The sequence below is a fragment of the Myotis yumanensis genome, unplaced genomic scaffold, assembly GCF_028538775.1.
Source record: "Myotis yumanensis isolate MYYU_CA2020_CCGP unplaced genomic scaffold, mMyoYum1.0.hap1 SCAF_10, whole genome shotgun sequence".
Lineage (NCBI taxonomy): Eukaryota > Metazoa > Chordata > Mammalia > Chiroptera > Vespertilionidae > Myotis > Myotis yumanensis.
In genome coordinates this window covers 82,884,201-82,912,142 of record NW_027223761.1, presented here as the reverse complement: position 1 = coordinate 82,912,142, position 27,942 = coordinate 82,884,201, and the positions used below count along the sequence as shown (strand labels likewise).

The window sequence follows — 27,942 nt, the reverse complement described above, 5'->3', positions numbered from 1 at the left end:
ACAGAGCACGCCGTGATGTTCTATGTCTGAATCACAATCATGACTTTTATACCATTAACCCCTCTGCCATTTCTCGCCTAAACCTCAGCAAAGTCTCCCTTCTCTCCATTGCCACAGGCGCTGTGAACTCGCCCGCTCTGGGGGCAGCTTCTGCAGCTCCCGTGTCTAACTCCCTACAGGCCTGGCTCCTCCGCCTGGCTGTGTGCAGAGTGAATTACGGTCCCTCTCTAGTGTGGTCCCAGCTCCAGGCCAACTTGAAGGACACACGGCTCCCCTCAGCCCCCACTACACCCCAAGGTCCCACCCCCACCCCCGCCAACACCTCTGCTCTGCCTGGGACATCTGCCTTCTCCCTTCCCGCTTCCTCACCCCCACCTGCTGCTTTTCCTAACATCCCAGGAGGAAGGACAGCCACTCAGGTAGACAGGAATCAAAAGTCCCTGCCCGGCCGGTGTGGCTCAGTGGTCGAGCTATGAACCAGAAGGTCATGGTTCAGTTCCCAGTCAGAGTCAGGGCACATGCCTGGGGTTGCGGGCTCCATCCCCAATAGGGGGCGTGCAGGAGGCAGCCAATCAATGATTCTCTCATCACTGATGTCTCTCTCTCTCTCTCCCTCTCCCTTCCTCTCTGAGATCAATAAAATATATTTAAAAAAAAAAAAGTCCCATGGTGGCCACAGCGTCCACAGAAGTCAGCACACAGATGGAATTCCCACCCAGGAAAGCCATGGTGGGCGGGTCCTGGGCTGCCCCTCTTTTCCTACGAGCTGTGAACATGAATCTCACCAAGGCTCCCTGTCCCTCAACTCTTTTCCTCAAGGGAATTTTGCCAGGATCATGTGGGTGACACGGCTGAAAGCGCTGGCCCTCGGCAGGCGGCGGCGATGCTGGGACCCCCCACCCCCGCCTCGGGCTGCGTGTCCAGATCTGCCTCACCCTGGACTCCATGAGGCGACTCTTCTCCGCATGAGCTTCCTTCAGCATCTTCTCCATCTCCTCGAGCTTCCCCACCTCCCTGCCGCTCACACTGGGGAAGGAAGGTGGGCTGAGGAGTCCCGCGTGGGGGACACAGAGCCGGCACCGCGGGCTCGATGGGGCGGGGCGGGTACCTGGACATGTTGTCTGGGGAGCAGGCGGAGTTGCCGCCCGCGGAGATGCTGGTCTCCATGCTGTCGGAGCTCTCCAGGCTCAGGGTGTCGTAGGCATGCTCACCCTCCTCCCCGCGCTCCCGCCCCGCCGGCAGGTGGTGCAGGATAGAGTGCATGAGAGGCGGGAAGCCCGAGGGGCCTGCCAGGAAGGGGGGTGCCCCGTGCAGGGCATCCCACTGGCACTGAGCCTCAGCCGCCGCTCTCTGTTTCAGCTCGGCCAGTCTCCGCCGCTGCTCCTCAATCACCTGCTGCCCTGCAGGAGGGACAGGTGGGGTCACAGGGGGCAGCCCACCACCCAGGGAGGACGCTGGCAGCATCGCAGCCAGACGGAAGGAGCGAGCAGGAGAGGGTAGCACAGGGCACCCACATCGGCCCCAGCCAGCCCCCTGAGGCCCCCGGCACCGGGTGCAGCTGCCCTGCCCATGCTCAGGCCCATCTGGCCCAGCTGCACCGCCTGGCGTCAGCTCTCTGCATCCTGAGCCCACAGGGCACTGAGCCTGCCCAGGTGGTGCCCTGAGAGCAAGACCTGCAGATGGGGACACATGCGCTGGGGAAGGGAGAGGAAGAGAGGGCACCAGGGAGTCAGTGCAGAACCAGCCACAACGCAGACGCAGGAGCAACAGCAGCAGGAACGGAGGGCACTGGGGCTGGACAGAGTGCACCATGCAGACACCTGGGCGGAGGCTGCCCAGCCAGAGCACCGTCCCCAGTGACCGCGTCTACCTGCTGGGCCCGCAGCTGGGAGGGGCTCGGCGAGAAGCGGCTGGACTGCGGGGACCGGCAGAGGGAGGTGGAGACGGGATGGGAGAAGGGAGGGGCAGACATGGGCTTTCTAACCAACCAAAATGCCCTCAGCAACAAGCCTCCGGCCGCAGAGCACTGTCCTCAGGAGATTCCCAGGGTCAAGTCCACCCCCGCCTCCAGACAGGGTGATGCAGCCCCCACTCGGTCAAAACCCACTCCCTTGTTGTGGGGCCCCCCACCCGCTAGGGTCCCTGCCCCTGAGAAGCACCCAGGGTGGCTCCCCGTAGGTGTCTAAGTCCTTTCTGCTGTCGGGGTCCCCATTACAAAAACCTCCTGTGGAAGGTGCGGGGAGGGGGAGGCAGACCGGGCGCTCACCCTTCTGCTGCAGGGCCAGCTGGCGCTTGGTCTCGATGTCCTGCAGCGTGGCCGCCAGGGTGCGGGGGAGACTGCCCGGGCCGTTCTGGGCGAGGGGTGCGCTCTGGAGGGATTCGGGGCATTGGGACCGGAGGCTCGGGAGACCCCCAAAGGCTGCCACGATGGCCTTGGCCTCTCCCCAGTATGGGGTCTCCACCCCGCCCCCCCATCCTGCTTGCACACCAGCCTCAGACCTTTGGGGAAGGGCTGCGGCCCAAGGCAGCCACGCTGAGCTGAGAGGAGGAGGAGGAGGAGCCCGAGGATGAGGGCAGGGGGCCGCAGGTGTGGGCAGGGGGGCTGGGGGCTTCTCCATCCATCTTGGAGCGGAACACCTGGGGAGGAGAGATGCTGCCTAGTGACCTGGCTCCCACTGTTCCACCCTCCCCCCAGGCACCCCCACAGTTCCACCTCATCACAGGCCCCTGGCCCCCACAATTCCACCCCACCCCAGGCGCCCCCACAGTTCCACCCCACCCCAGGGGACCCCACTGCTCCACCCCACCTCAGGCCCCTGGCCCCCAGTTCCACCCCACCCGACGCCCCCACAGTTCCACCCCACCTCAGGTGCCCCCACTGTTCCACCCACCCCAGGCGCCCCCACAGTTCCACCCATCCCAGGCGCCCCCACTGTTCCACCCACCCCAGGCACCCCCACTGTTCCACCCACCCCAGGCGCCCCCACTGTTCCACCCCACCCGACGCCCCCACTGTTCCACCCACCCCAGGCACCCCCACTGTTCCACCCACCCCAGGCACCCCCACTGTTCCACCCACCCCAGGCGCCCCCACTGTTCCACCCCACCCGACGCCCCCACTGTTCCACCCACCCCAGGCACCCCCACTGTTCCACCCACCCCAGGCGTCCCCACTGTTCCACCCCACCCGACGCCCCCACTGTTCCACCCACCCCAGGCACCCCCACTGTTCCACCCACCCCAGGCGCCCCCACTGTTCCACCCACCCCAGGCGCCCCCACTGTTCCACCCCACCCGACGCCCCCACTGTTCCACCCACCCCAGGCACCCCCACTGTTCCACCCACCCCAGGCGTCCCCACTGTTCCACCCCACCCGACGCCCCCACTGTTCCACCCACCCCAGGCACCCCCACTGTTCCACCCACCCCAGGCGCCCCCACTGTTCCACCCACCCCAGGCGCCCCCACTGTTCCACCCCACCCGACGCCCCCACTGTTCCACCCACCCCAGGCACCCCCACTGTTCCACCCACCCCAGGCGCCCCCACTGTTCCACCCACCCCAGGCGCCCCCACTGTTCCACCCCACCCGACGCCCCCACTGTTCCACCCACCCCAGGCACCCCCACTGTTCCACCCACCCCAGGCGTCCCCACTGTTCCACCCCACCCGACGCCCCCACTGTTCCACCCACCCCAGGCACCCCCACTGTTCCACCCACCCCAGGCGCCCCCACTGTTCCACCCACCCCAGGCGCCCCCACTGTTCCACCCCACCCGACGCCCCCACTGTTCCACCCACCCCAGGCACCCCCACTGTTCCACCCACCCCAGGCGCCCCCACTGTTCCACCCCACCCGACGCCCCCACTGTTCCACCCACCCCAGGCACCCCCACTGTTCCACCCACCCCAGGCGCCCCCACTGTTCCACCCCACCCGACGCCCCCACTGTTCCACCCACCCCAGGCACCCCCACTGTTCCACCCACCCCAGGCGCCCCCACTGTTCCACCCACCCCAGGCGCCCCCACTGTTCCACCCCACCCGACGCCCCCACTGTTCCACCCACCCCAGGCACCCCCACTGTTCCACCCACCCCAGGCGTCCCCACTGTTCCACCCCACCCGACGCCCCCACTGTTCCACCCACCCCAGGCACCCCCACTGTTCCACCCACCCCAGGCGCCCCCACTGTTCCACCCACCCCAGGCGCCCCCACTGTTCCACCCCACCCGACGCCCCCACTGTTCCACCCACCCCAGGCACCCCCACTGTTCCACCCACCCCAGGCGTCCCCACTGTTCCACCCCACCCGACGCCCCCACTGTTCCACCCACCCCAGGCACCCCCACTGTTCCACCCACCCCAGGCGCCCCCACTGTTCCACCCACCCCAGGCGCCCCCACTGTTCCACCCCACCCGACGCCCCCACTGTTCCACCCACCCCAGGCACCCCCACTGTTCCACCCACCCCAGGCGCCCCCACTGTTCCACCCACCCCAGGCGCCCCCACTGTTCCACCCCACCCGACGCCCCCACTGTTCCACCCACCCCAGGCACCCCCACTGTTCCACCCACCCCAGGCGTCCCCACTGTTCCACCCCACCCGACGCCCCCACTGTTCCACCCACCCCAGGCACCCCCACTGTTCCACCCACCCCAGGCGCCCCCACTGTTCCACCCACCCCAGGCGCCCCCACTGTTCCACCCCACCCGACGCCCCCACTGTTCCACCCACCCCAGGCACCCCCACTGTTCCACCCACCCCAGGCGCCCCCACTGTTCCACCCCACCCGACGCCCCCACTGTTCCACCCACCCCAGGCACCCCCACTGTTCCACCCACCCCAGGCGCCCCCACTGTTCCACCCCACCCGACGCCCCCACTGTTCCACCCACCCCAGGCACCCCCACTGTTCCACCCACCCCAGGCGCCCCCACTGTTCCACCCCAGGCCCCGAGGCGGCTGTGACCAAGGCTAGTCTCCAGATGACAACCTGCCAGGCTGTGCCTCCTGGGGCCAGTCCCCGGCCAACCCTGTGCCTTAGAAGAACCTGGTAAATGGACCCGTGCGAGGGGTTCACACCCGCTGGGCAGAGTTGTGCAGAAGGCCAATGGGTGGCCGGGGTTCCCTGTGGTCCAGCTCGGCCACTACCAGCCGTGTGGCCTGGGCCTCGGATTCCTCACTAAGGATGGGATGGCCAGGCTACAGGGCTGCCACGCTCGCTCACAGCATCCATGGGGGGAGGAAGGCCTCGGAGTCAAGAACCCTGATCCTCAGGCTCCGCTCCTTCCCAGCCTGGGGCCGTGGGGAGGTTACTCATCTCCTCGGACCCCGTGTCTGGAGAGGCGCCCCACATCCACGAACCCAACTCTCCCAAGGGGGCATGGAGCTTTAGCTCAGGTCAGCCCGAGGGCCACAGGGCCTCCACCACGGCCCAATCGAATGGTGGGGCCTGGGTACCACGGCAGGCCAGCGGGGGGCTGGGAGGAGCCTATCCAAACACTCCCCCCCAGAGGCCAGCAGCATGCGGCCAGCTCCAGCAGCCCCTCCCCCATGGCAGCTCAGGGGGCTCCAGCGGCCCCTCCCCCATGGCAGCTCAGGGGGCTCCAGCGGCCCCTCCCCCATGGCAGCTCAGGGGGCTCCAGCGGCCCCTCCCCCATGGCAGCTCAGGGGGCTCCAGTGGCCCCTCCCCCATGGCAGCTCAGGGGGCTCCAGCGGCCCCTCCCCCATGGCAGCTCAGGGGGCTCCAGCGGCCCCTCCCCCATGGCAGCTCAGGGGGCTCCAGCGGCCCCTCCCCCATGGCAGCACCAGGGCACTCGGGCCTGTCCTCAGGTTCTCACTTCAAAGTCTTTGTCCCCTTCTGTCCTGCCTCCCAGTGTCCCCTCTGGGAAGACAAGGAAAGCAAAATGCTGCCATTCTCCAGGACACAGTAACTCTAGTGCAACAGGCTGGGGGGGGGGGGGGGAGCCGGGCTGCGGGTGCAGGAACGAGCAGAGCCCCAGGCCAGCCCCACCCTCCCGCTGGGCAGGCAGTCCCACCGCCACCTCTGGCCTCAAGGAGCTGGCCCGCCAGCTTAGAGAAATGCCAGGATGGCTGCCGTGAGGAAGCCCTCAGTGCCCCTCAGGTCCCGGGGCCCCGGCCGCCCTGGCTGGACTGACCCCACCGTCTACGGTGGCATGTGTGGCAGGAGGACTCGGAGCAGAGGCACAGGATGAGGAGGGACAGGCAGTGAAGAGGGGGTTACCTGCAGCTGACGAAAGGCTTTGGTGGGCAGAGGTGGGGGGGAGGAGCGAGGGGAGGCGGCCATCAGCTCCTGGTACCATTGCTCTAAGTGCACAGCGGGGGGCAGCGGCCTCTCCGGCTAGGAAAGCGAGGGAGGGTGGGAGCGAGCGGGAGGAAAGGCCATTTCAGAGAAACAGACAGGAGGCGTGGGAAGAAGGCGAGGAAGGAAGGGAGAAAAAAGAGCAGAAAGAGAAGGAAAGGGTTGTCGTGAAAGTGCCGAGGGCAGAGAAACAGGGCGCCACTCCAGGACACACACGAGTCTATCCCAGCCCGGAGGCCAGCCAACCGGGCCCACAGCACTGACCACACCCGGGGCTGGCCCTGAGCTGGGAGCGGGCGAGCAGGGAAGTGGAGGAGGAGGGCAGCCAGCAGGAAGGCAGCAGGTGGGAGCCCGTCCTGGGAGGCAGAGGCTGCAAAGGCGGGGCAGGCACAGGGCTGTGGGCAGGGGCGAGGTGCCCCCATCCCCTGTAGCTGTTTGAGCGTCGTGCGCTGGGGGAAGGCTGGGGCGCAGGAGGGAATACAAGAGGCTAATGGGACTGGGACCCCAGAGACGGTCCTGCCCACGGGCAAGGGATGGCACGTGCAGAAGCAGAGGCGGCTCAGAGCCCTCTGGACACATGCCCTCTGCGAGCTGCCAGGACTGCAGGAAGCCCCCAGGCCTGGGCCAGAGGGAGCCACCCCACCCCTTTATCCAGGGGCCCCTCTCCCTCACGGCTACCCTGACGGCTGACCTGACGACAAACCCGCTCCCAGCCCAGACACGAGGGGCATCCAGGGACCCACAGGCGGCCCCGGGGCACAGGTGGGCCTGTCAGGGGCTGGCACCTCACTGTCAGGCCGGAGCCGGGGGAGGCGGCAGAAGCACAGGTCCACGTGGGAGCCTCTGCCAGGCCAGACCCCTCGGTGCGGGGGGTGGGGGGGCAGAGGGGAGGCACCAGATACCCAAACGTCACACCTCAGGGCCGCCACTCCATTCCAGACAACACCCCGAGTATGGGTGGGGCTCTCACCTGCCCACTGCAAGCACCGAAGGGCAGGCAGGAAAGGGCAGCAGAACCAGCGGCCTGTGGGCTCCTCTGGACCTCACTCCCCAGCGGCCGTGAAGGCCCAGCCCTGGGTTTGTCCTGGGCAGGGGCACACGCTGTCCCCGACACTGGGCGTCCCCCATGGGGCTCACACACAGCACCGAACGCAGGTCACGCTATGCCCACCCGCTGGGGCAGGGGCTGGAGGGGAGGGGAGATCCCTAGGGGCTGAGCGAGGAGGAGACCTGGGCAGGAAGCAGCTAAAAGCACAGGGGACTCCCTGCCGGGTCAGGGCTTGGAAAGATGCCAGCACACAGACTGTGGGGTGGGGGGCGGGACTGTCATACTCCCTGAGCATCTCCTTAGAAGCCCAGGTGTTGGGGGCACAGCAGGGAGGCCGGGCCTAGCTCGGAGGCTGGCTGCCTCTAGGGTGATAGAAAATAAACAGGCAGAACAGACACTAGAGGGCCCAGTGTCTGTGAGAACTGACCAATGGAATACAGAATACATGCAAATTAATATGCAAATGAGTGCTCTGGTTTTTTTACCGGCTGCACATCGCACTCACTCAAACTTGCAAACTGGCCAGGGGATTTGCCACACGCCCTTCAGCGGGGCCAGGGAGAAGCCCAGGCAGAGCAGGCAGTAGCTGAGATGACCTCCTGTGCCCTGGAGCAGAGCTGAGTGGACGCGGGTGGGGAGAAGGGGACCGAGGAGGCGCCCGCCTGAGATGACCCCGGGAACAGGCCCTGAGGACTCGGGATGAGCAGGTCAGCCTACAGAGAGGGCACTGGTGAGTGCTCACCCCTCACACTCCACCCAGCCCCCCAGCCCAGCCCGAATGAGAGAGAACCATGGATCGGCTGCCTCCTGCACGCTCCAGACACTGAGGATCAAGCCTGCAGCCCGGGCATGTGCCCTGACCAAGGATCGAACAAGCCCTCCTGGTTCATAGGTCCACACAACCCCTGAGCCATGCTGGCCGGGCTCTCACTGATGTTTCTGTCTCCCTTTCTCTCTTCCTCTCTAAAATCAATAAAAAAACACCCTAACCAGTTTGGCTCAGTGGATAGAGTGTTGGCCTGCGGACTGAAGGGTCCTAGGTTCGATTCCCGTCAAGGGCATGTACCTTGGTCGTGGGCACATCCCCATTAGGGGGTGTGCAGGAAGCAGCTGATCTATGTTTCTCTCTCATTGATGTTTCTAACTCTCTATCCCTCTCCCTTCCTCTCTGTAAAATATCAATAAAATATATTTTTAAAAAATAAAATCAATAAAAATATATTTCATTTTTTATATATACTTTTTATTGACTTCAGAGAGTAAGGGAGAGGGAGAGGGAGAGATAGAAATATCAATGATGAGAGAGAACCATTGATCAGCTGCCTCCTGCACGCCTCACACTGGGGATCGAGCCCACAACCCAGGCCTGTGCCCTGACCAGGAATCAAACCTTGACCTCCTGGGTCGACATTCAACCCCTGAGCCATGATGGTCAGGCTAAAAATACATTTAAAAAAAGAAGATGTAACAGCAGCAGCGGCAGCTGGCAGCCATCGAGAGTCAAATCCCAGCCTCAGGACCATTCCCACTCCCATCTCTGTCCAGGAACAGGCCCCATCCTCAGCCTCAGCCATTGGGGTGAAAGTGCCACCTTGCTCCAGAAGCTCCCAGGGAGACCCCTCGGCCTGAAGCTGGGCTGACCCCACCACTACCTCTTTGAGGGTCGACGGGGTCTTCGGGAAAGGCCTGCCTCCCGTGAGTGAGTGGTATCTTCTCTCCAACATCGTCAGCTTCTCCTTCTCCTGCAAACCCAAAGCAGCAGAGAATCAGAAAGGAGTGGGGGTGACGCAGGGAGGAGATGCAGCGAGCAAAGGGGGAGCCCTGCACCCTCCCACCCCCCGCCCCCCACGCCCCCAGCTACCTTCTGCAGCAGCTGCAGGGAGGCATTCTTGTCCCGGGCCAGGTGCTCGGACTCCTGCACGGCCTGAGCCCGGATCTGCCCGGCCTGACTGTCCAGCACTGCCAGGCGCTCCTGGAGGGGACCGAGGTGGTCAGTCGGGCCCTGGGGAGCCAGGGCTGAGCCCAAGGTGAGGCTCGGCTGTCTCCCCAGACCCTAGGCTTCAGTGAAGAATCCACCAGCTCTCTGCTTGGCCTCCGCTCACCCCAGGACAACCCAGGCTGCTGTGGTCAGCTACCCCCACCCCTCCCTTGACCAGTGAGTGACCCTTGTGCCACCAAGCACACCAGCCAGAACCCACGTCCTCAGATCTCCCCTCCCTCCACCCACCCAGTCAACACGTGCAGAACCTCACAGATGTGGACGTTCTCCCACCTCCGCGCCACCACCCACACCCAGGCCTACGCTTCCCCAGCCTGGACTTCTTCATCAGCCTCCTCCTGTCAGCTCTCAGCTTTCTGATCTGTCCCACACGCCACAAATACCTGTCTAAAGTGGCCTCTGAGGTTTGTTTTTGCTTGCTTGCTTGCTTATCTGAATTTCCTAATCTCTTAAGGAGAACATATATTACTTGAATAAATTTTTAAAATACGTTTTTATTGATTTCGAGAGGAAGGGAGAGGGAGCAAGAGAGGGATAGAAACATCAATGATGGGAGAGAATCATTGATCGGCTGCCTCCTGCATGCCCCACACTGGGGATCGAGCCCACAACCGGGGCCTGTGCCCTGACCAGGAATTGAACCGTGACCTCCTGGTTCATAGGTCTACACTCAACCACTGAGCCACACCGGCTGGGCTGAATAATTTTTTTTAATTCCACGAGTAAAGTTAGATCACTCCTCTCCTGAAACTCTTTCAGTGACTCCTCGTTACTCTCAGGATGAAGCACAAACTCCTCAGCCAGCACTCACGGCCGCCCAGACCGGGGTCTACACTTTTCAGCCCCTCCCACCTGAGCCCTGCGTTCTCAGTTCAGCCCGCTGTACCCTCCACTGCAAAGCTGTGTCCTCGGGCCTTGCTCCCACAGTCCCTGTAGCCCAAGAGAGCCATGCCTGCCTCCTTCCCCATCGAGAGCTGACTTATCCTCCACGACTGGTCCAAGTGCTCTCTTTTCTCTAATATCTTCCTTGATCACCACTCAATTTCTTTGCTCCTTCAGGACTCACACTCTTCTGTATCACCATTTGCCTGTGTGACTATTACTTGTGAATATATGTCTCCCTCACCACCACCCAGGGTGTCAGATCCAAGAGCATGGCAAGTATCTCTTCTACCTCCACATCCCCAGTAGGACTTAGCACAATGCCCGGCTCAACAAGCATGAGCTAAAAAAAAAAAAAAGGATAATAAGTGAGAGAAAAGGCCAGGGGCTGGGAAAATGGCTGGGTTAATCCCGGAGGGCTTCCTGAAAGAGAGGTCTTAAACCACTAACAACCCTGAAGAGCAAGACATGAGAGGGGGAGAGAAGAAGGAAGCCGACCTAAATCTGGGGTCAGCCTAGAAAAGACTGAAGCAGAGGAGGCGGTGGTCCTCACAGCAAGATCTGCTGTTTCCAGTTTACCGAGAACCTATTAAGGGCCCAAGAACTCTACTAAATGCTTGCATTTGTTACCTCCTTTTTTAAAAAATATTTTTTTATTGATTTGAGAAGAAGGGAGAGGGAGAGACAGATAGAAACATCAATGATGAGCGAGAATAATTGATCGGCTGCCGCCTGCACACCCCATACTGGGGATCAAGCCCGCAAGCTGGGCGTGTGCCCTGACTGAGAATCAAACCCTGACCTCCTGGTTCATAGGTCAACACTCAACCACTGAGCCATGCCGACTGGGCTATTACCTCCTTTAACTGTCTTCTGAGGCAGGTGTCTTTGTGCCCATTTTACTGATAAGAACACTGAGTACTTAGGAGGTAAGGTAACTTAGTAAATGGTAGAGTTCAGATGAGAACCAGGTCAGTTGGTCTCCAAAGCCATCCTCTGAGCCACTCTGATCCCCACTGGAGAGGACAGGGAAGCCCAGGGCACCAGGGCAGACGGAGGCTGGGGGCAGGCGGGGGGTGGGGGTGGGGACACTGGGAGCCAAGACAGCTGAGCAAGGCTCCCGAGGAGAAGCACAGGGGAGAGTATGACCCTGGGTCCCAGTGGCAGAGCCCTCGTTTCCTGGGGGCCTGGGTGGGCATGAGTGGGAGGGACCAGGAGTCTCATATACCCACCCTCCCAAATTCCCTGGAGCTTATGCCCACCCAGACCTGGAATCCATGGGATTAGCTGCTCCAAGGCTCCCTGGAGTGTGCTCTCCAGCAGGAAAGAGAAAGAGGCCAGAGGAGCGCCAGCCCCCAGCCCCGTGCAGCATCGTGGGAAGGAACAGGGCTTTGGGGCCAGGCAGGCCTGGGTTCCAATCCTGACTCTGAAGCTTAGAAGCTGGGAGGCTTGGGGCAAATCTGGAGCTTCTCTGAACCCTGGTTTCCGTGTATGGGGTGGGGCAAACATAGGTGGACAGACCTGTACAAAAGTTGTGAGTACATGAAACGGAGTCTATTCCTGTATTATTTATCAACTAGAGGCCCAGTGCACGAAATTCATGCGCTCGGGGGGAGGGGTCCCCCGAAGCTCAGCCTGCCCCTGTTGTAGTCTGGGAGCCCTCAGGGGGATGTCCAACTGACGGCCTAAGCCAGCAGTCAGACATCCTTAGGACTGCTGCAGAGGTGGGAGAGGCTCCCGCCACCGCCGCCGCACTCACCAGCTGTGAGCCCGGCTTCTGGCTAAGCAGCACTCCCCCTGTAGGAGCACACTGACCACCAGGGGTCAGCTCCTGCATTGCGCATCTGCCCCCTGGTGGTCAGTGCACGTCATAACGACCAGTCGTTCAGAGGTTCGGTCAATTTGCATATTAGCCTTTTATAGGAAGGATTATTGTATAACTGTCCATACAAACATCTGTAAACCTACTTTTGCCCAACTCTGTATATAAATAGAATAAGAGGCCCTAGCTGGTTTGCCTCAGTGGATACAGTGTCGGCCTGTGGACTGAAGGGTCCCAGGTTTGATTCCAGTCAAGGGCACATGCCCAGGTTGCAAGCTCAATTCCCAGTAGGGGGCATGCAGGAGGCAGCTGATTAATGATTCTCTCTCATCATTGATGTTTCTCTCTCCCTCTCTCTTCCTCTCTGAAATCAATAAAAACATTTTTTAAAAATAAAAATGAAACAGGTGAGAGTACTGGGCTGAGACCACCCTAAGCGAAGGTCGGAATGAGCTAACACGAGGCCTTCTCACACACCCGTGGGCTTGGGAAGCGAGAACTGGTTTCCTGCCTGCCACCTGCCTCACACTGGAAGTGGGTGCGGCTGTAAGGCAGAGCAGCGAGGGAGAGAACCAAGGGATCTGAACGCTGGGGGACGGCCAGTGGCTCCCACTCACACCAAACCCAGGCTAGCTGTCAAGTCCCAACTCACCACTTTTCGACACCCCTCCCATCCTCACTGTCCTCCCATCCCACCCACGCATCCCAGCCAGGCGAACTGCACACGCATGTGCGTATGCACAGGCATGCAAGCCTCAGCCACAGGCTCGGACGCCCCCAGCCATCTTCCCATTCTCCTCCCTGACGTCTTCCTAACCTTGGCTTAACACGAGCCTCCTCCCAACTTCACGCACTCCCCACCCTCACGCACACATTCCACCCCATCTCCCCTGAGATCAGAAGTGATCGCAGCCCCTGGAGCTCGGGGACAAGCCGGGATGCCAGGGCCAATCCCCCTGCCTTAGGGCTCAGTGAGCCAGGGCTGAGCCAAACTGGGACCCAGGGTGCCTCTCCAGGACCTCGGGCGGGGCCTAACACCCAGATCCCAGTCAGCACTCCCATCAGAGAGGGTGCTCCCAGACAGGAGGAAGCCGGAGGCTCAGCCTCCTCCCGCCTGCCTCTCTCCGTCCCTTTCACTGCCCGCAGCGCCCAGCTCAGAAGGGAGCCCAATCGACCTTCCACCAGGACTCCGGAGTCAGGGCTTCACAAGGATCGCTACTGCCCAGCGGGTGTGGCTCAGCAGTTGAGCATCAACCCAGGAACAAGAGGCCGCTGGTTTGATTCCTGATCAGGGCACACGCCCAGGTTGTGGGCTTGATCCCTAGTGGGTGTGTGCAGGAGGCAGCCAATCAATGATTCTCTCTCATCATTGATGTTTTTCTCTCTCTCCCTCTCCCTTCCTCTCAGAAATGAATAAAATATGTATTTAAAAAACCTACAATAGCTATAGTTCGCTGAGAGCTTACTATGATCATATCCTATACTGTCTTCACAGCTTCTTGGTTTAATTCTCACAACAGCCTATTATTCTTCTCCTTTGATGATGAGGAAACTGAGGCTCAGAAAGATGAAGTTAACATCCGTAAGGCCATCAACTGGGATTCAAACCCAGTCACTGGCCTCTGGCCCCACCCAGCGCTGTGCACCACACCCCGCAGGAGGGAGCGGCGGGAGCAGCGGGCCCACCTTCCTCCGGGCGACACTGCGCAGCAGCTCGGCCTTGTTCCGGAGCAGCCCCTGGCCGGCCAGCTCCCGCTCCTCCTCCACGCGGCTCTGCTGCTCCAGCTGCTGGAACTCCAGGTCCTCAAAGAGCTTGGTCTCTGTCTCCAGGGCCTCAGCCTCCTTGAACGACAGTGACACGGGGGGTTGGGTGGTGCCTGAAATCCCACTCGAGTTTGGGGGGCTGGACCCGGGGAAATGGGGAAAGGCTCTGCCCCATCCACCCCCCTTTCCTTGGCTTGGCTAGGCCCCTTCACAGGCATCACCACCTGGAACCGCGGAAGGAGAGAGATCCCCCCATCCTCCGGTCCCCTCCAAACCAAAGCACCGACCCTGGCGTCCTGGCAGGTACCGCAGGGCCCAGGTGGTCCTGTCCCACGCTCTCCTCTCTTCTGGGCAGGGGCCCTCGGGGCCAGGGAGGGGGCTGATGACACTGACCCTTCTCAGCTGCTCCTGCAACTGCTCCCGCACTGACTCGGGGCAGTTATCGAGCTGCCGCTGGAGCTGCGCGTAGAGCGCCTGGCGGGCCTCCAGGTGCCGGCGTCCCGCGGCCAGCTCCGCCCTCTCCTGGTCGCGGGCGGGCAGGGGAGAAAGAACACACACTCCTCAACTCCGCGCAGCAGCAGGGCGAGGGGGCGGGTGGGCGGGAGAGGAGAGAAAACAAGACAAGTAACAGAAGAGAATAACCAGGGAAGGAGAGAGAAAGAGCATGGGGGAAACAGGAGGGGAAGGGGAGAGTGGGAGGAGCAGGAGCTGAGGCGGAGGCGGGGCCCAGGCAGAAATTTTGGTCTCTCCAAGTCCCTTCAACTAGACACGTGGGGTAGGGCCTAAGGAAAAGCTCTACGCCCTGGCTGGTGTGGCTCAGTGGAAAGAGCGTCAGCCTGCGGACTGAAGGGTCCCGGGTTCAATTCCCAGTCAGGGCACATGCCTGGGTTGTGGGCTCCTCCCCAGTGTGGGGCGTGCAGGAGGCAGCCGATCAGTGATTCTCTCTCATCATTGATGTTTCTCTCTCTCTCCCTCTCCCTTCCTCTCTGAAATCAATAAAAATATATTAAGAAAAAAAAGATAGAAAAAGCATTCTGCTTTCTCTCCAAACCAGTCAAGGCCAAAGGTGGCTCCACAGCCCAAATGGGAGCTTCTAGCTCAGTGGTTCTCAACCTTCCTAGTGCCGCGACCCTTTCATCCAGTTCCTCATGTTGTGGTGACCCCCAATTTCACTGTTACAAATTGAACATAATTAAAGCATAGTGATTAACCACAAAAACAATACATAATTATATATGTGTTTTCCCATGGTCTTAGGCAACCCCTGTGAAAGGGTCATTCGACCCCCAAAGGGGTTGCGACCCACAGGTTGAGAACCGCTGTTCTAGCTCCTGCACTCTCCTGCACCTTCCTGCCTGAGACCAAAATTTACCCCCGGTGGGGGGGAGGGGGCGGGGGGTCGGGAAGGGTGGAGGTGGTGAGGGAAATCCAGGGGATGGGAGTGAATCGGGAGCTGAGGACGTGAAGCTATGGCAGCGGTGAGCGGTGAGCGGTGAGCGGCAAAGGGGACCCAGCCCAACCCCGTGGCCTCCTCCCTCCTGCCCAGGGTGGGGTGAGTGCTGGCACCACAGGCTGAACTTCAGCAGGCTGAGGGCTGCAATTAGTTCAGGAGTTGCCATGGTAACCGGTGCCCCAGCCGTGGATACAGAGAGGAGGTGGGTGGCTCTGTCTGGGGCGAGATGACACCCCTGAGGGCAGGGCGGGGCGGGGCGGGAGGCGCTGGTGAGACACCTCCGAGGACAGGCAGGCAGGGGGGAAACTGGCTACTGATCCCACAGCGAGAGTGGGGCCTCACATAACGGGGCTCTGGAGAGGCCAAGGCCAGGCCTCCGGGCCACACCGGGTACAGGAGCAATGCGGCTGGGCAGGCTCCTTCTGGACCGGTGAGCTTCTCCGGGAATAAGGCCGTGCTGAGCCCGGCCCGACCCCCTATAATCCACCTCCCTCCTGGGGAGGAGGACCTGGTCAGTTCAGTCGGGGTCCAAGCACCTCCCCATCCTCGGACTCGACCTTTACAGCACCCTCTGCCCGAAGGTCTGCATTTGGGGAGCCCCCAAGGGAGCTCCACAGCCATGCCACACCACTGGCCTCCTGACCCCCTGCTTGGAGGAAGGCGGGCAGGTGCTGGGGGCAGCAGGCCTCCCTCACCCGTCTGCGGGGGCAGCACCAGCCTTCCAAAGGGGAGGGCTCTGCAGGCTGAGAGGCCCTCATCAAGCGTTTCCCCCAACCTTGCACCCTCCTGCCGGTGCCCATGGAGTCAGGTTGAGCTGTGCCCCTTGCCCATTCTTTTCTGATCAAAACCCTGGGGTCCACACCCAGAAAGGAAAAAGGCAGCGTTAGAGGGGAGAGGCCCAAAGCCCGTGGAGTTAGTGCAGAAGTGGCATGGCTCATAGCTCTTCCCCGCCGGGGTGGCACTGGAGTTAGGGGCATGCACAGAGCCCAGGACAGTGACTGGGACAGTGGAGGGAGGGGGGACGGGATACGTTAGTGCAGGCCTGTCTGGTAAGCATAGAGTTAACTTGGCACAGAATCTGGGAGTGTGGTTTTGGGGCCTAGAGCCAAAATTCAAAAAGGGGAGGTGGTTGTCAAAGAATTTGTAAGAGCTTCCAAATTGAGGGGAAGGAGAAAGACACTCTCAAAAAAAATGCAGGAGATGAATTCTTAGAAAAATACTGTCAGCCCAAAAATAAATGGCCCCTCTCCACTTGAGAGCTTTTGGCACATTGTAGGCCATCCTGGGTGTGGCTGGCACGGCCCCTCGGGGACGGAATGGTCCCTGCAGGCTGGCACTAAACCTGAGAGGGGCAGGGCCGCAGCTGTAGGTCCTGGAGGCTCAGGGGAGCAGAGACTGAGGGCTCTCCCGGAGACCACCGCCTGCGCACCAGGCACGCGTGGGGGACCCCAGCCTGCATCGCTCCCAGCACCAGGCCCTCGGCTGTGCTCACTGTCCCAGAAGGGGGTGGGTACTTCCTAGCAGGGCCCAGAATGGCAGGTACCCGGGACAGCACAGAGACCCAGCCAGAGGAGACCCCAGACCGAGGTAACCAGCCCAGCCCGCGGGGACCTCCGAGCTGCTACCTTCCACAGGGGACAAGGCCCCTCCCCAAAGCGACACAGAGGCCACCTGGTGGGCAGGTTAGAGGATGAAGTGAGGGGCGAGGGCCCCACCCCACCCTCCAGCCAGAGGCATTTCTCCTTCTCTCCCAGGCCCGGCCCGAGCCGGCCAGGTGTGGTTACCTTGTCCCTCTCCTTCTGGACGCCCGTCTCCAAGGCCAGCAGCTTCTCCTGCAGCTGGTCCGCCGCCCTCTGCTCCTGCTGCAGCAGCGCCCGCTCGGCCTCCCTCTCACCCTGCAGCAGCGCCCGCTCCATCTCGGCCTGGGAGCGACCGGGTCCACATCAGGGCCAGTCCAGGCGCTCAGACCCGCCCGAACCGCTCCTAGGGCCTCTGCAGCATCCGGCCAGCCCCGCAGGAGGCTCACCTCGCGGGCCGACTCCTGCAGCTGCTGCTCCAGCTCCTTCACGTGGACCTTGAGCTGCTCCACGCGCCCGAGCACCTGCGCCCGCTCCTCCTCCAGGGCCAGCACCTCGCCCTGCAGCCTGGCGCTGGGCGCGTCCTCGTGCTGGAGGGGAGGGAAGCGTCAGCCAGGATGAGGGTAGGAGAACGGATCCCCACCCCTCGGGGCAGGGGGACCAGAAAGCAGCTTCCCTCCCTGCAAGGGGACAATGCCGATGCACGTACTGGGAATAAGCTTTACCACCGAGTGCCAGCCGGGCGGGGCCCAGGGAAGGCAGGTCCCAGAGCATATTTATAGCCTGGCAAACGCATGGGCACCGCCCGCTCGTCCCTGCCGCCTTTCTACACTTCCCAGCCCCATCCCTTCCCAAACCGAATCCTTCAATTACTTCCTCCTCCCTGGGCCTTGGACCCACCACAAATGCCTGCCTGCTCTGCTGCTGGCCCACCCTGCACCCCACCTCCTGCTGGTGCTCCCGGCCCCCCGCACCCCACCTCCTGCTGGTGCTCCCGGCCCCCCGCACCCCACCTCCTGCTGGTGCTCCCGGGGGGCCCCCCACCTCCTGCTGGTGCTCCCGGGGGGGCCCCCCCCACCTCCTGCTGGTGCTCCGGCCCCCCCCCACCTCCTGCTGGTGCCCCCGGCCCCCCCCCACCTCCTGCTGGTGCTCCCGGCCCCCCCCCACCTCCTGCTGGTGCTTCCGGCCCCCCACACTCCATCTCCTGCTGGTGCTCCCGGGCCCCCCCCACCTCCTGCTGGTGCTCCGGCCCCCCCACCTCCTGCTGGTGCTTCCGGCCCCCCACACCCCACCTCCTGCTGGTGCTCCCGGCCCCCCGCACCCCACCTCCTGCTGGTGCTCCCGGGGCCCCCCCCCACCTCCTGCTGGTGCTCCCGGCCCCCCGCACCTCCTGCTGGGTGCTCCCGGCCCCCCGCACCCCACCTTCTGCTGGTGCTCCCGGCCCCCCGCACCCCACCTCCTGCTGGTGCTCCCGGGGGCCCCCCCCACCTCCTGCTGGTGCTCCCGGCCCCCCGCACCCCACCTCCTGCTGGTGCTCCCGGCCCCCCACACCCCACCTCCTGCTGGTGCTCCCGGCCCCCCGCACCCCACCTCCTGCTGGTGCTCCCGGGGGCCCCCCCCACCTCCTGCTGGTGCTCCCGGCCCCCCCCCCACCTCCTGCTGGGTGCTCTCGGTGCTGCTGCACTCCTCCTTGAGGTTCTCCTCCTCCGAGCGGTCTATGCTCTCCCACAGCCGCGCAGGGGCACCTCCAGGCTCCTCGCTGCTCCGCCCGGAGGCCCCAGTGGCCCCTGGAAAGCCTCGCGAGGGCCTCCGGCCGGCCAGTGCCAAGGCAGCAGCGGCCTCCCCGATGCTGGGCAGCTCCCCGGCCTCAGGCCCCCCATCGGCCCGGCTGTACTCCGCACACAGGTTCAGGATGGTCTCCAGGCGCTGCCGCTCCTGGGAAGATGGACAGAGTGGGCGTGAGGGGAGGAGGCGTGTCCTGTGGGGCTGGGGCAGGCAGGGTCTCCCAGGAGAGAGAACTAGGGTTCTAGGGCTTGAGGCTCAGACAAATCAGGAAAGCGCCCCCCCCCTCCCCGCCAAGCTCTGAGGAGGCAGAGGGAACGAGGGGACCCCAGAAGCGAGCAGGAGCAGGCTGGCTGCTGCGCCACGGCTACATGGCCAGCCCCCCCTCGTCTTCCCTCCCTTTCCCTTCTCACTGCCCCAGTGGGGTGCACCCAGACACACAGGGGAACACACACTGGGGAGCAGACAAGGCCACAGCAAGACACAGATAAACACCAAGGTGCTCACGCTGGCACAGATACATGCAGATCCACGGCCCGAAGGGCACAGACACCCCCACACCCCAGCCCTCAAAGGGGAGGACAGACCCGAGGGGCACAGACACCCCACACCCCAGCCCTCAAAGGGGAGGACAGACCCGAGGGGCACAGACACCCCCACACCCCAGCCCTCAAAGGGGAGGACAGACCCGAGGGGCACAGACACCCCCACACCCCAGCCCTCAAAGGGGAGGACAGACCCGAGGGGCACAGACACCCCCACACCCCAGCCCTCAAAAGGGAGGACAGACCCGAGGGGCACAGAGACCCCCACACCCCAGCCCTCAAAAGGGAGGACAGACCCGAGGGGCACAGACACCCCCACACCCCAGCCCTCAAAGGGGAGGACAGACCCGAGGGGCACAGAGACCCCCACACCCCAGCCCTCAAAGGGGAGGACAGACCCGAGGGGCACAGACACCCCCACACCCCAGCCCTCAAAGGGGAGGACAGACCCGAGGGGCACAGACACCCCCACACCCCAGCCCTCAAAGGGGAGGACAGACCCGAGGGGCACAGACACCCCCACACCCCAGCCCTCAAAGGGGAGGACAGACCCGAGGGGCACAGACACCCCCACACCCCAGCCCTCAAAGGGGAGGACAGACCCGAGGGGCACAGACACCCCCACACCCCAGCCCTCAAAGGGGAGGACAGACCCGAGGGGCACAGAGACCCCCCCACACCCCAGCCCTCAAAGGGGAGGACAGACCCAAGGGGCACAGACACCCCCCACACCCCAGCCCTCAAAGGGGAGGACAGACCCGAGGGGCACAGAGACCCCCCCACACCCCAGCCCTCAAAGGGGAGGACAGACCCAAGGGGCACAGACACCCCCACACCCCAGCCCTCAAAGGGGAGGACAGACCCGAGGGGCACAGACACCCCCACACCCCAGCCCTCAAAGGGGAGGACAGACCCGAGGGGCACAGACACCCCCACACCCCAGCCCTCAAAAGGGAGGACAGACCCGAGGGGCACAGAGACCCCCACACCCCAGCCCTCAAAAGGGAGGACAGACCCGAGGGGCACAGAGACCCCCCACACCCCAGCCCTCAAAGGGGAGGACAGACCCGAGGGGCACAGACACCCCCACACCCCAGCCTTCAAAGGGGAGGACAGACCCGAGGGGCACAGACACCCCCACACCCCAGCCCTCAAAGGGGAGGACAGACCCGAGGGGCACAGACACCCCCACACCCCAGCCTTCAAAGGGGAGGACAGACCCGAGGGGCACAGACACCCCCACACCCCAGCCCTCAAAGGGGAGGACAGACCCGAGGGGCACAGACACCTCCACACCCCAGCCCTCAAAGGGGAGGACAGACCCGAGGGGCACAGACACCCCCACACCCCAGCCCTCAAAGGGGAGGACAGACCCGAGGGGCACAGACACCCCCACACCCCAGCCCTGACGGAGGACACAGCAGTGCCCTGGGCCAGCCCCGACACGCACACGCACGCACACGCACACACACTGGCCCACAAGCACGCAGACACGCAGCCAGCATGCGGGCGGCAGACCCCAGGCCCAGGGGCCCGACACTCACCCAGAGCTGTGCTCAGGCCCCTGCCAGACAGACCCGGGACCTGGGACAGGGGCCTCCCGCCTCGGCTCCTCCCTCCGGGAGCCTGGCCGCTCCTGCTCCTTCCCGGCAGGTGGGCTGCTTCCTGCCGGGCCCAGGGAGTGCTCCCTGCGCCCACACTGAGCCTGCCCCCCTCACTGTCCCCCAAGATACCTCTCAGCGCCTAGGATCTGAAGGAAGGTCTCATCACGCTTCAGGTCTGGGACCCCCCTTTCCCACTCAGAACCTCCAGCCTCCCCCGTCCCCAGTTTGGCCACGACCACCACTCACCCAGCTGCCCGGCTGCTGCGCACCTAGCTCCGTGGCAGAGGAAAACACCGACAGCCAGGCAGAGCCTCAGCACCCGGATAAGCAGCCTGGGGAGGTGGGAGGGGCGGGCGGGCGGCTCCCAGATTTAAAGTGGCAGGTCAGGGCTGGTGGGGAGGTGTGCTCCTGGGGGAGGCCGGCCCACTGCCCCCAGGGCGGCCCGGCGGACACTCCCTGGGCCAGGGCTTCCAGCAGCCCCTCTGCCCGGAAGGAGCCTCCGGCTGCCTGAGGGAGGGGCTCTGGGTCCCCGGTCTGTCTGGCTTGGCGCGAACATGCTGAACACAGCTTTCCCGCCTCACCTCTCCCCACCCAGCACCCTCACTTCACCCACAGCTGTCCCAACCTCTTCTGAAAGGGACTGCGGACAAGCCTCCTCAACTTCTTTTTGTTAATCCTCACCCGAAGCTATGTTTCCACTGATTTTTAGGGAGCGTGGAAGGGAGAGGGAGAGACTGAGAGAAACATCAGTGTGAGAGAAACACATTGATGGGCTGCCTCCTGCACAAGCCCCCATCAGGGCCCGGGCCGGGGAGGGGCCTGCAAGCAAGGTACCTGCCCTTGACCAGAGTCGAACCCAGGCCAACGCTCTATCCACTGAGCCACACTGGCCAGGGCAAACCTCCTCAATTCTGATTTTCCTCCGCAAACCAAATGCAGGGCCCTTGCCCCCCTTCCCACAGGAACCCTATTCTAGTGCTCACAAGAAAGGGCAAGATCCACTGTCCCATGCATGCGAGTGAGTGCACACGCCAGCCAGAGCCCCTCGAGCCCGGTGCCATCTGGGGGATCCCAGCACCCAGTGGCTTAGATGCTCTCTCTAGGACAGCTGCCCACAGCCACACCCGAACCCCAACACACACAGCACAATCACACAGGCTGTACCCCGTTCTCCTCCTCCTCCCTGCCCCCCACGTCCCAGGGGACCCTGCATGGCCAGGGTGAGCAACTCCACACATTTAGATGTCAAAGGGCAGCAAGAAAGAAGGACCAGATGCCTTTCTAAGGAACAAGACCTGGGCCCGGCCGGTGTGGCTCAGTGGTTGAGCATCGATCTATGAACCAGGAGGTCAGGGTTCGATCCCCGGTCAGGGCACATGCCCAGCTTGCAGGCTCCATCCCCAGTGTGGGGGTGTGCGGGAGGCAGCTGTTCCAGGACTCTCTCATCATTAATGTTTCTATCCCTCTCTCTGCCTCTCTCAAATCAATAAAAATATATTTTAAAAAGAAGAACAAGACTTGGAAAGACAGGAGCCTCGGGTGCCAATCCCAGCTCTACGAAGTGTGCGACCCGGAAAAAGCCATTTGCCCCTGGCCTTGCCTTCTCGTTAGGCCTGCTTCTCAAACTGGGAGGGCCGAGGCCTCAACCATACTTGCGGTGTGTTTTCCTAGAGCAGTGGTTCTCAACCTTCTGGCCCTTTAAATACAGTTCCTCATGTTGTGACCCAACCATAAAATTATTTTCGTTGCTACTTCATAACTGTAATGTTGCTACTGTTATGAATCGTAATGGAAATATCTGATATGCAGGGTGGTCTTAGGCGACCCCTGTGAAAGGGTCGTTCGACCGCCAAAGGGGTCGTGACCCACAGGTTGAGAACCGCTGTCCTAGAGTTTCCATTGTTCAGCTAAACGAGGTTTATGCAAAAGCTGTGTGATGGAGTAAGTGCAAAATTAGCCTGAGTTTAAAATACAGCCTTACAGGCGTCAGAGAAAGTTCTTCAGGCACCAGCGCCTGGAGGCCAGTCCCACGGTGCATCCGGAGGAAGCATGCGCAGCAGGCCCTGCAGCCCCACCCCCCCCCCGCCCCCTGCCCGCTGGCCTGCCCACGTGCGGGGGACCCCGCAGGGAGGTCAGCAGCCTCCCTGGCACCTGCCCTGCTCACCAGCCTCTCCATCTCCTGCTCCCGGAGCCGCTCCTGGCGCTGCCGCCGGTGGTACTCCAGCAGGTCGTCCTCGTTGTCGCTGATCTCGGTGATGCTGTTTTTTCGCTCCCGGGTGGCCAGCACCTGCAAGTCCCCGCTGGAGAGCTTCCTCCGGGCACGGGGGCTCTGTCGGGCCACAGCCCCCGGCAAGGAGCCCAGGCTGTAGGCGGGGCTCAGCCGGCCACTGAAGCTGCCCTTTCGGGGGGCCAGGGACTCCCCGAGGGTGGGCGAGGGGCTCCGTGTCCTACGGCCCCGCGCCCCCAGTGTCAGTGAGAAGTCCTCTGGCGGAGTGCCGTGGGCTGCCCAGCGCCGGGGCCGAGGGCTCTCTGCCACGTCCCTGGTCAGCTTGGGGTCTGGGGTGGACCGCGAGGGCAGGGGGGACAGAGCCCGTCGGGACAGAGCCGGGCTCAGGGGAGGGAGCTCCCGCAGGCTGTCCAGGCCCCGGCGGCCCAGGCGGGGACTCTCAGAGGGCTGCAGGGTGCGGGGGGGTCGGCCCGTCCGAGAACGTTCGGCCCACTGACTGGCGTGAGGGGCTGCTTGCCAACCCGCGCTCGGGGCCCGGCAGCTCTCGGAGAGGGCTGGGGGGGCGATCCTGGAGCACACCCATCTTGTTTCGGGGTGCAGGGACCGGAGGCTGGAACTTGGGACTGCCAGGAACGCTGGTGGGTTGGCTGTGGGCACCAGAAGTTGGGTATTCACTCAGGCTGATGGCCACCACGGGCAGCTGCCCACCCAGCCAGGGGCTCTCGGTGGCTCTGTGGGCCTCCGCCAGGACAGGAGCGGTGGGGCTGGCTGGCAGCAGACCCCGGAGGCCGGGGCTAGGGGGCCGCTCATGCCCCGCCTTCCTGCCCAGCCGGGGGCTCTCGGAGGGGCGGGCCCCACTGGGCCGGGACTGTGGGGGCTGCAAGGCCAGATGGTAACTGGAGGAGCGCACAGGCACCAGCGGGGGCACAGGAGGGGCTGGCTCCTGCCCACTGGGCGAGTGGCTGGCACAGCTCCCGCTGCTGGCTGGTGAGGAGAGTGGAGAGAAAGCCGGGGAGGTGTTCTCGTAGCTGGAGCCCACAGACATGGCGCCGGGGCTGGTCGGGGGCGACAGCAGGTAGCGACCCCCGTTAGCCATCGGTGACAGTGTGGACGCGGTAGCAGGCTTCTTGCCGCCAGCGCCGGGGTCCTCGAGCACCAGGGAGTCCATGATCTCCTGCAGGTCCTTCTCGATCGAGCTCACCAGGGAACTGTGGCTGGCGTAGGCCGCGGGGCCCTGGGCTGCAGGCTGCGGGGGGTGGTTCCCGTTCACTAGGCTTTCTGACTCTGTGAGAGGGAAACGCAAGGATGCCTCAGGCCTGGCCTCGGGCTCTGGGGAGGTCCCTAAGCGCCAGAGCAAGGCATCCCCCCTCCTCTGAGCAGAGCTGAGCCGAGAAGACTCGAAGACAAGACTCGGGAGGAGAAGCTGGGAGGTCTGGGTTCCGGCGGCTGTGCCGCTGCCCTGCTGTGCAGCCTTACCCATCCCTGCCCGGTTCCCCTTCTGTGAGGAGGAGGACGGTAGGACGCTTCTGGCTAACACGTTATCACTTAGGACAGAGTCAGCAATGACACCAGGCACTCAAGGCTGGTCGCTGTCTACTCACCCCAAGTCTAAGTTCCTCCCTGCCTTGGTTTCCCCAACCTCCTAAATCTCTCAGCAGGAAGGGCAGGGGGACCCTCTGCAGCAGGGGTGGGGCATGCTATGGAGCTGCCGACAGTTCCAGGAGGGATCCCAGTCCAGTAAGGACCTAAGGGGCTGCAGACACGGCAGCCAGGACCCAGGAAAAAACACCCACCATGCCTCCCGTGTTGAACGGGAGGGGGGGCCAGGGGGTACTGAACGGGGGATGTATGCTGCACCCCTTGGTCCAATCAGAGGCAAGGGAGGGGCTGACACTGCGGGCTGGTTTCTAGAAGCCAGGCTGACCAGCGGCTAGTGCAGCTCGGCCCTCTGATGAGCCCAGGCAGCCACGCCAGCGAGAGCCCACCTGTGCCCTGCCCCAGCCCTGCTCAGCCCACCAGTGACTGGAACCACTGCCCCCAACGGCGGAGGGACTGGGCGGCGAGGCTAGGTGAGGCCGGAGAGAGCTAACCAGGGAGCGACTGGCAGCCCAGGCATCTGATTCCCTGGTTCCAGCCAAGAGGCACTTCTTGGATCTCTCCCAGTGGCCATGGCAGGTGGCAGCGAGCCCGGACCATGGGTGTTGTCCTGCCCTGACTCTGCCAGGGGCTGGGGGTACCAGGAGGAGGACCATCCCAGGGGGGACCACCCGCCCAACCTCCTGCCCTACCTGGGCCGGGGCTGTAGGGGGGGCCCGGGGCCCGCCCCCCTGCCGGGATCATGCTTTTCATCCACTTGGCTTCAGCGGGGTGGTTGAACCGGAGGAAGGTGGACTGGCCCAGGCACAACATGCAGCCTTCGGAGAAAGAAAATGCTTGAACTGCTGGCAGCGGGGAGGCAACCCTCACCCACTAGCAGGCGCACCCCAGGCTCCAGGGAGCCACCCGCCTGCATTCAGTGTCCCCCAACCACGTCTGACGCAGCTGTGCCTGAGAAAGGCGCTGGCTGGGCCCCAGAGCACAGTGCAGAGTGGAAGGAGCACTGGTTTGTGAGTCCCCAGGCCCAAGGACTAGTCCTAACTCTTCCTCTGACAGGTGAAGTCACTTCCCGCCCCGAGGCTGGTTTTCTCTTTAGAGAAATGAGGACACGCTGACCTTGCAGAAGGGACAGTGCATGCGCATGAAAGTGCCCTGTAAACGGAGAGGGTTCCTCAGGGAACACGGGCACCGGTGTCCCCCGAGCCGACGTGGCCAACAGTGACCCAGGCCCCTTGGGTGGAAGGGTAAGCTGAAAGGCAGCCACTTCCAGGATCACAAAAATCTCCGAGCAGGAGACGGGGAGGAACTGTGATGCCCCCTCAGGGGCCAGAATTTGCCTGAGATTCAACCAGTGGGCGTGGCCTCACCCTTTCCCCCTGACAATGCACCCTCTGACCCGACACCCTCCTGGAACTTAGCCCAGCCTCAGCCCAGGGGCCCAGCCTCCCCACGCACATCCCCAGGCGGTAAGCACAAGCCCAGTCCTGCTCAGGAAGGGAGTGCATGGAAGGGGAGGGCACGCAGGAGCCAGAAAACGTCGCCAGGGGCCCGGGTGTGTGCCCGGCAGCAGGTGTGCCTGCCGTGCCTGAGCCTGTGGCAGAGCCCTGCTCCTGGCCATGCAGGTGCCAGAGGGACCTGGTGCTCCTATCACCCACCCTTCCAAATTGTTCACACCCCTGGCCCTGGCCCCAGCCGCCTATCTGTCCAATCTGGTGCCACTTGGCACCCCAAGCTTCATGCCAGTCTGAGCCGAGAATGGCAGGGAAATCGACATTCCTAGACGTTGAGACAGTGCAGGCCACGAGGTCATGGGGCACCCCAGGCCACGGGAGCACCTTAGCAGACCCCCCACTGAGAAGCATGTTGCTGGAACCCAGGGCACTGCCTGGGGGATGGGGAGACCTCGCAGACTGAGAGGCCCAGAGCAGATAACCATAGTGGACAAAGCCACCCCCTTCTCTGGCACACCCACAGGCCCTCCAGGCAGATGGGCACCAGCCATTCTCAAGGCTAATGGGTGATTGGAGGGGGAGCCTTCTTGCCAAGCCACCAATCAGAGGAGCTGACCCCAGAGTAATCATAACGGGAATATATAGCAGCCAGCTATCCACCCACCTACTTACACCGCAGCTGTTTCAGAAACAGCCCTGCCAGGCCCCCCCGCCAGCCAGTGCTCAAGGTCTACAGGCTCACTCACTCCTAAACTGACTGCCCACCAGTGCCCGGCCCACCCACGGAGGCTGTGGGCACCTAGGGACCCTCAGCCCCACCCCTCTGCCTGCACCCTCCTCCATGCAGGGGGTGTGGCTGTGCTGCCTCTGGACTATAAATAGGCGATGCCAGGCAGCAGAGCTGGGTCTGTATTAATAGATGAGCAGGAGGGCAGCAGGGCTGAGGGCAGCCCAGCTCCTGCCCAAATTAACTTTCTATTTGCACTCAGGGGCCCCGGTAGTTGCCTCAACTTCAGTCCTAAGCCCGGGCTCGGCCAGCCTGTGTCTGGGGAGAACCCTCCTCTCTGCCTTCCTGGCCGCACCTCCAAGGCCAGCCCACCCAGGAAGCCCAAAAACCCAGGCATCCAGGCAAAGCTGTGGCCGGGGGGCCCCCATCCCCAAAGGCTCAGGGCCCAGTGCTGTGCAGGGGGGTGGGGGGGGAGGGAGCAAAGGAGAGGGTGGGTCCCATCTCTGAGCGATGCAGAAGGGAAACATCTCACACACACACACACACACACACACACGCTCACACACACGCTCACACACTCTCACACTCACTCCCAGGCGGCAGCCACTGCCCTGCTGGCCACAGGAATAGGAGAGGAGGGCCGGCCAGAGGGAGGCTGGGCGCAGGGAAGATGGAAGGAAGGGCCCTCGTCCTTCCCATCAGAGACCCTCTTGGCCACAGCGCTGGCCCCTCATCCTAACCCTCAGCTCCAGAGGCGGTCCCTGCCCTCGCGCTGGGGAAGGTGAAGTCGCCCCCAGACTCCCACTCAGAAACATCGGGGCTCACACTTCATCGGGGCCCCCAGGACCCCTCCCCAGCGGGTCCCCCGCCCCTGCCCTCCCCGCCCGAGGTCTCCCCGCCCCAGGCCTGGGGGCTGCGGCCGGCCAGGCGAGGACTCACCGCTAAGCCGGGACCTTCGGACCGCTGGCCCCCCGGGCTCGAGCCCTCACGGCCCGGCCCGGCCTTCGGGGGGGCGCCGACCTCCCGGCCCCCGGCCCGACCCGCCAGCTGCGAGGCGGGCACCGCCACCAGGGCCCGGAGGGGCGGGCCGGCCACCGCGCGGGGAAGGGAGCGGGGGAGGGACAAAGGAGGGGCGGGGAGAGG

The 27,942-nt window shown here is 63.5% G+C and overlaps 1 protein-coding gene across 1 annotated transcript in view; it reads right to left on the bottom strand.

The window, feature by feature from the left end:
* PHLDB1 (pleckstrin homology like domain family B member 1) overlaps positions 1-27,942 on the bottom strand; it is a 49,634-nt gene that overhangs the window by 9,754 nt on the left and 11,938 nt on the right. Inside the window, 14 exon segments of the mRNA XM_070426185.1 lie at positions 936-1,026; positions 1,109-1,400; positions 2,267-2,369; positions 2,500-2,637; positions 6,245-6,361; positions 9,023-9,112; positions 9,232-9,342; positions 13,760-13,915; positions 17,075-17,212; positions 17,317-17,457; positions 18,521-18,802; positions 22,963-23,496; positions 23,498-24,309; positions 25,314-25,439. Coding sequence (XP_070282286.1) covers positions 936-1,026; positions 1,109-1,400; positions 2,267-2,369; positions 2,500-2,637; positions 6,245-6,361; positions 9,023-9,112; positions 9,232-9,342; positions 13,760-13,915; positions 17,075-17,212; positions 17,317-17,457; positions 18,521-18,802; positions 22,963-23,496; positions 23,498-24,309; positions 25,314-25,439 — 3,131 coding nt within the window.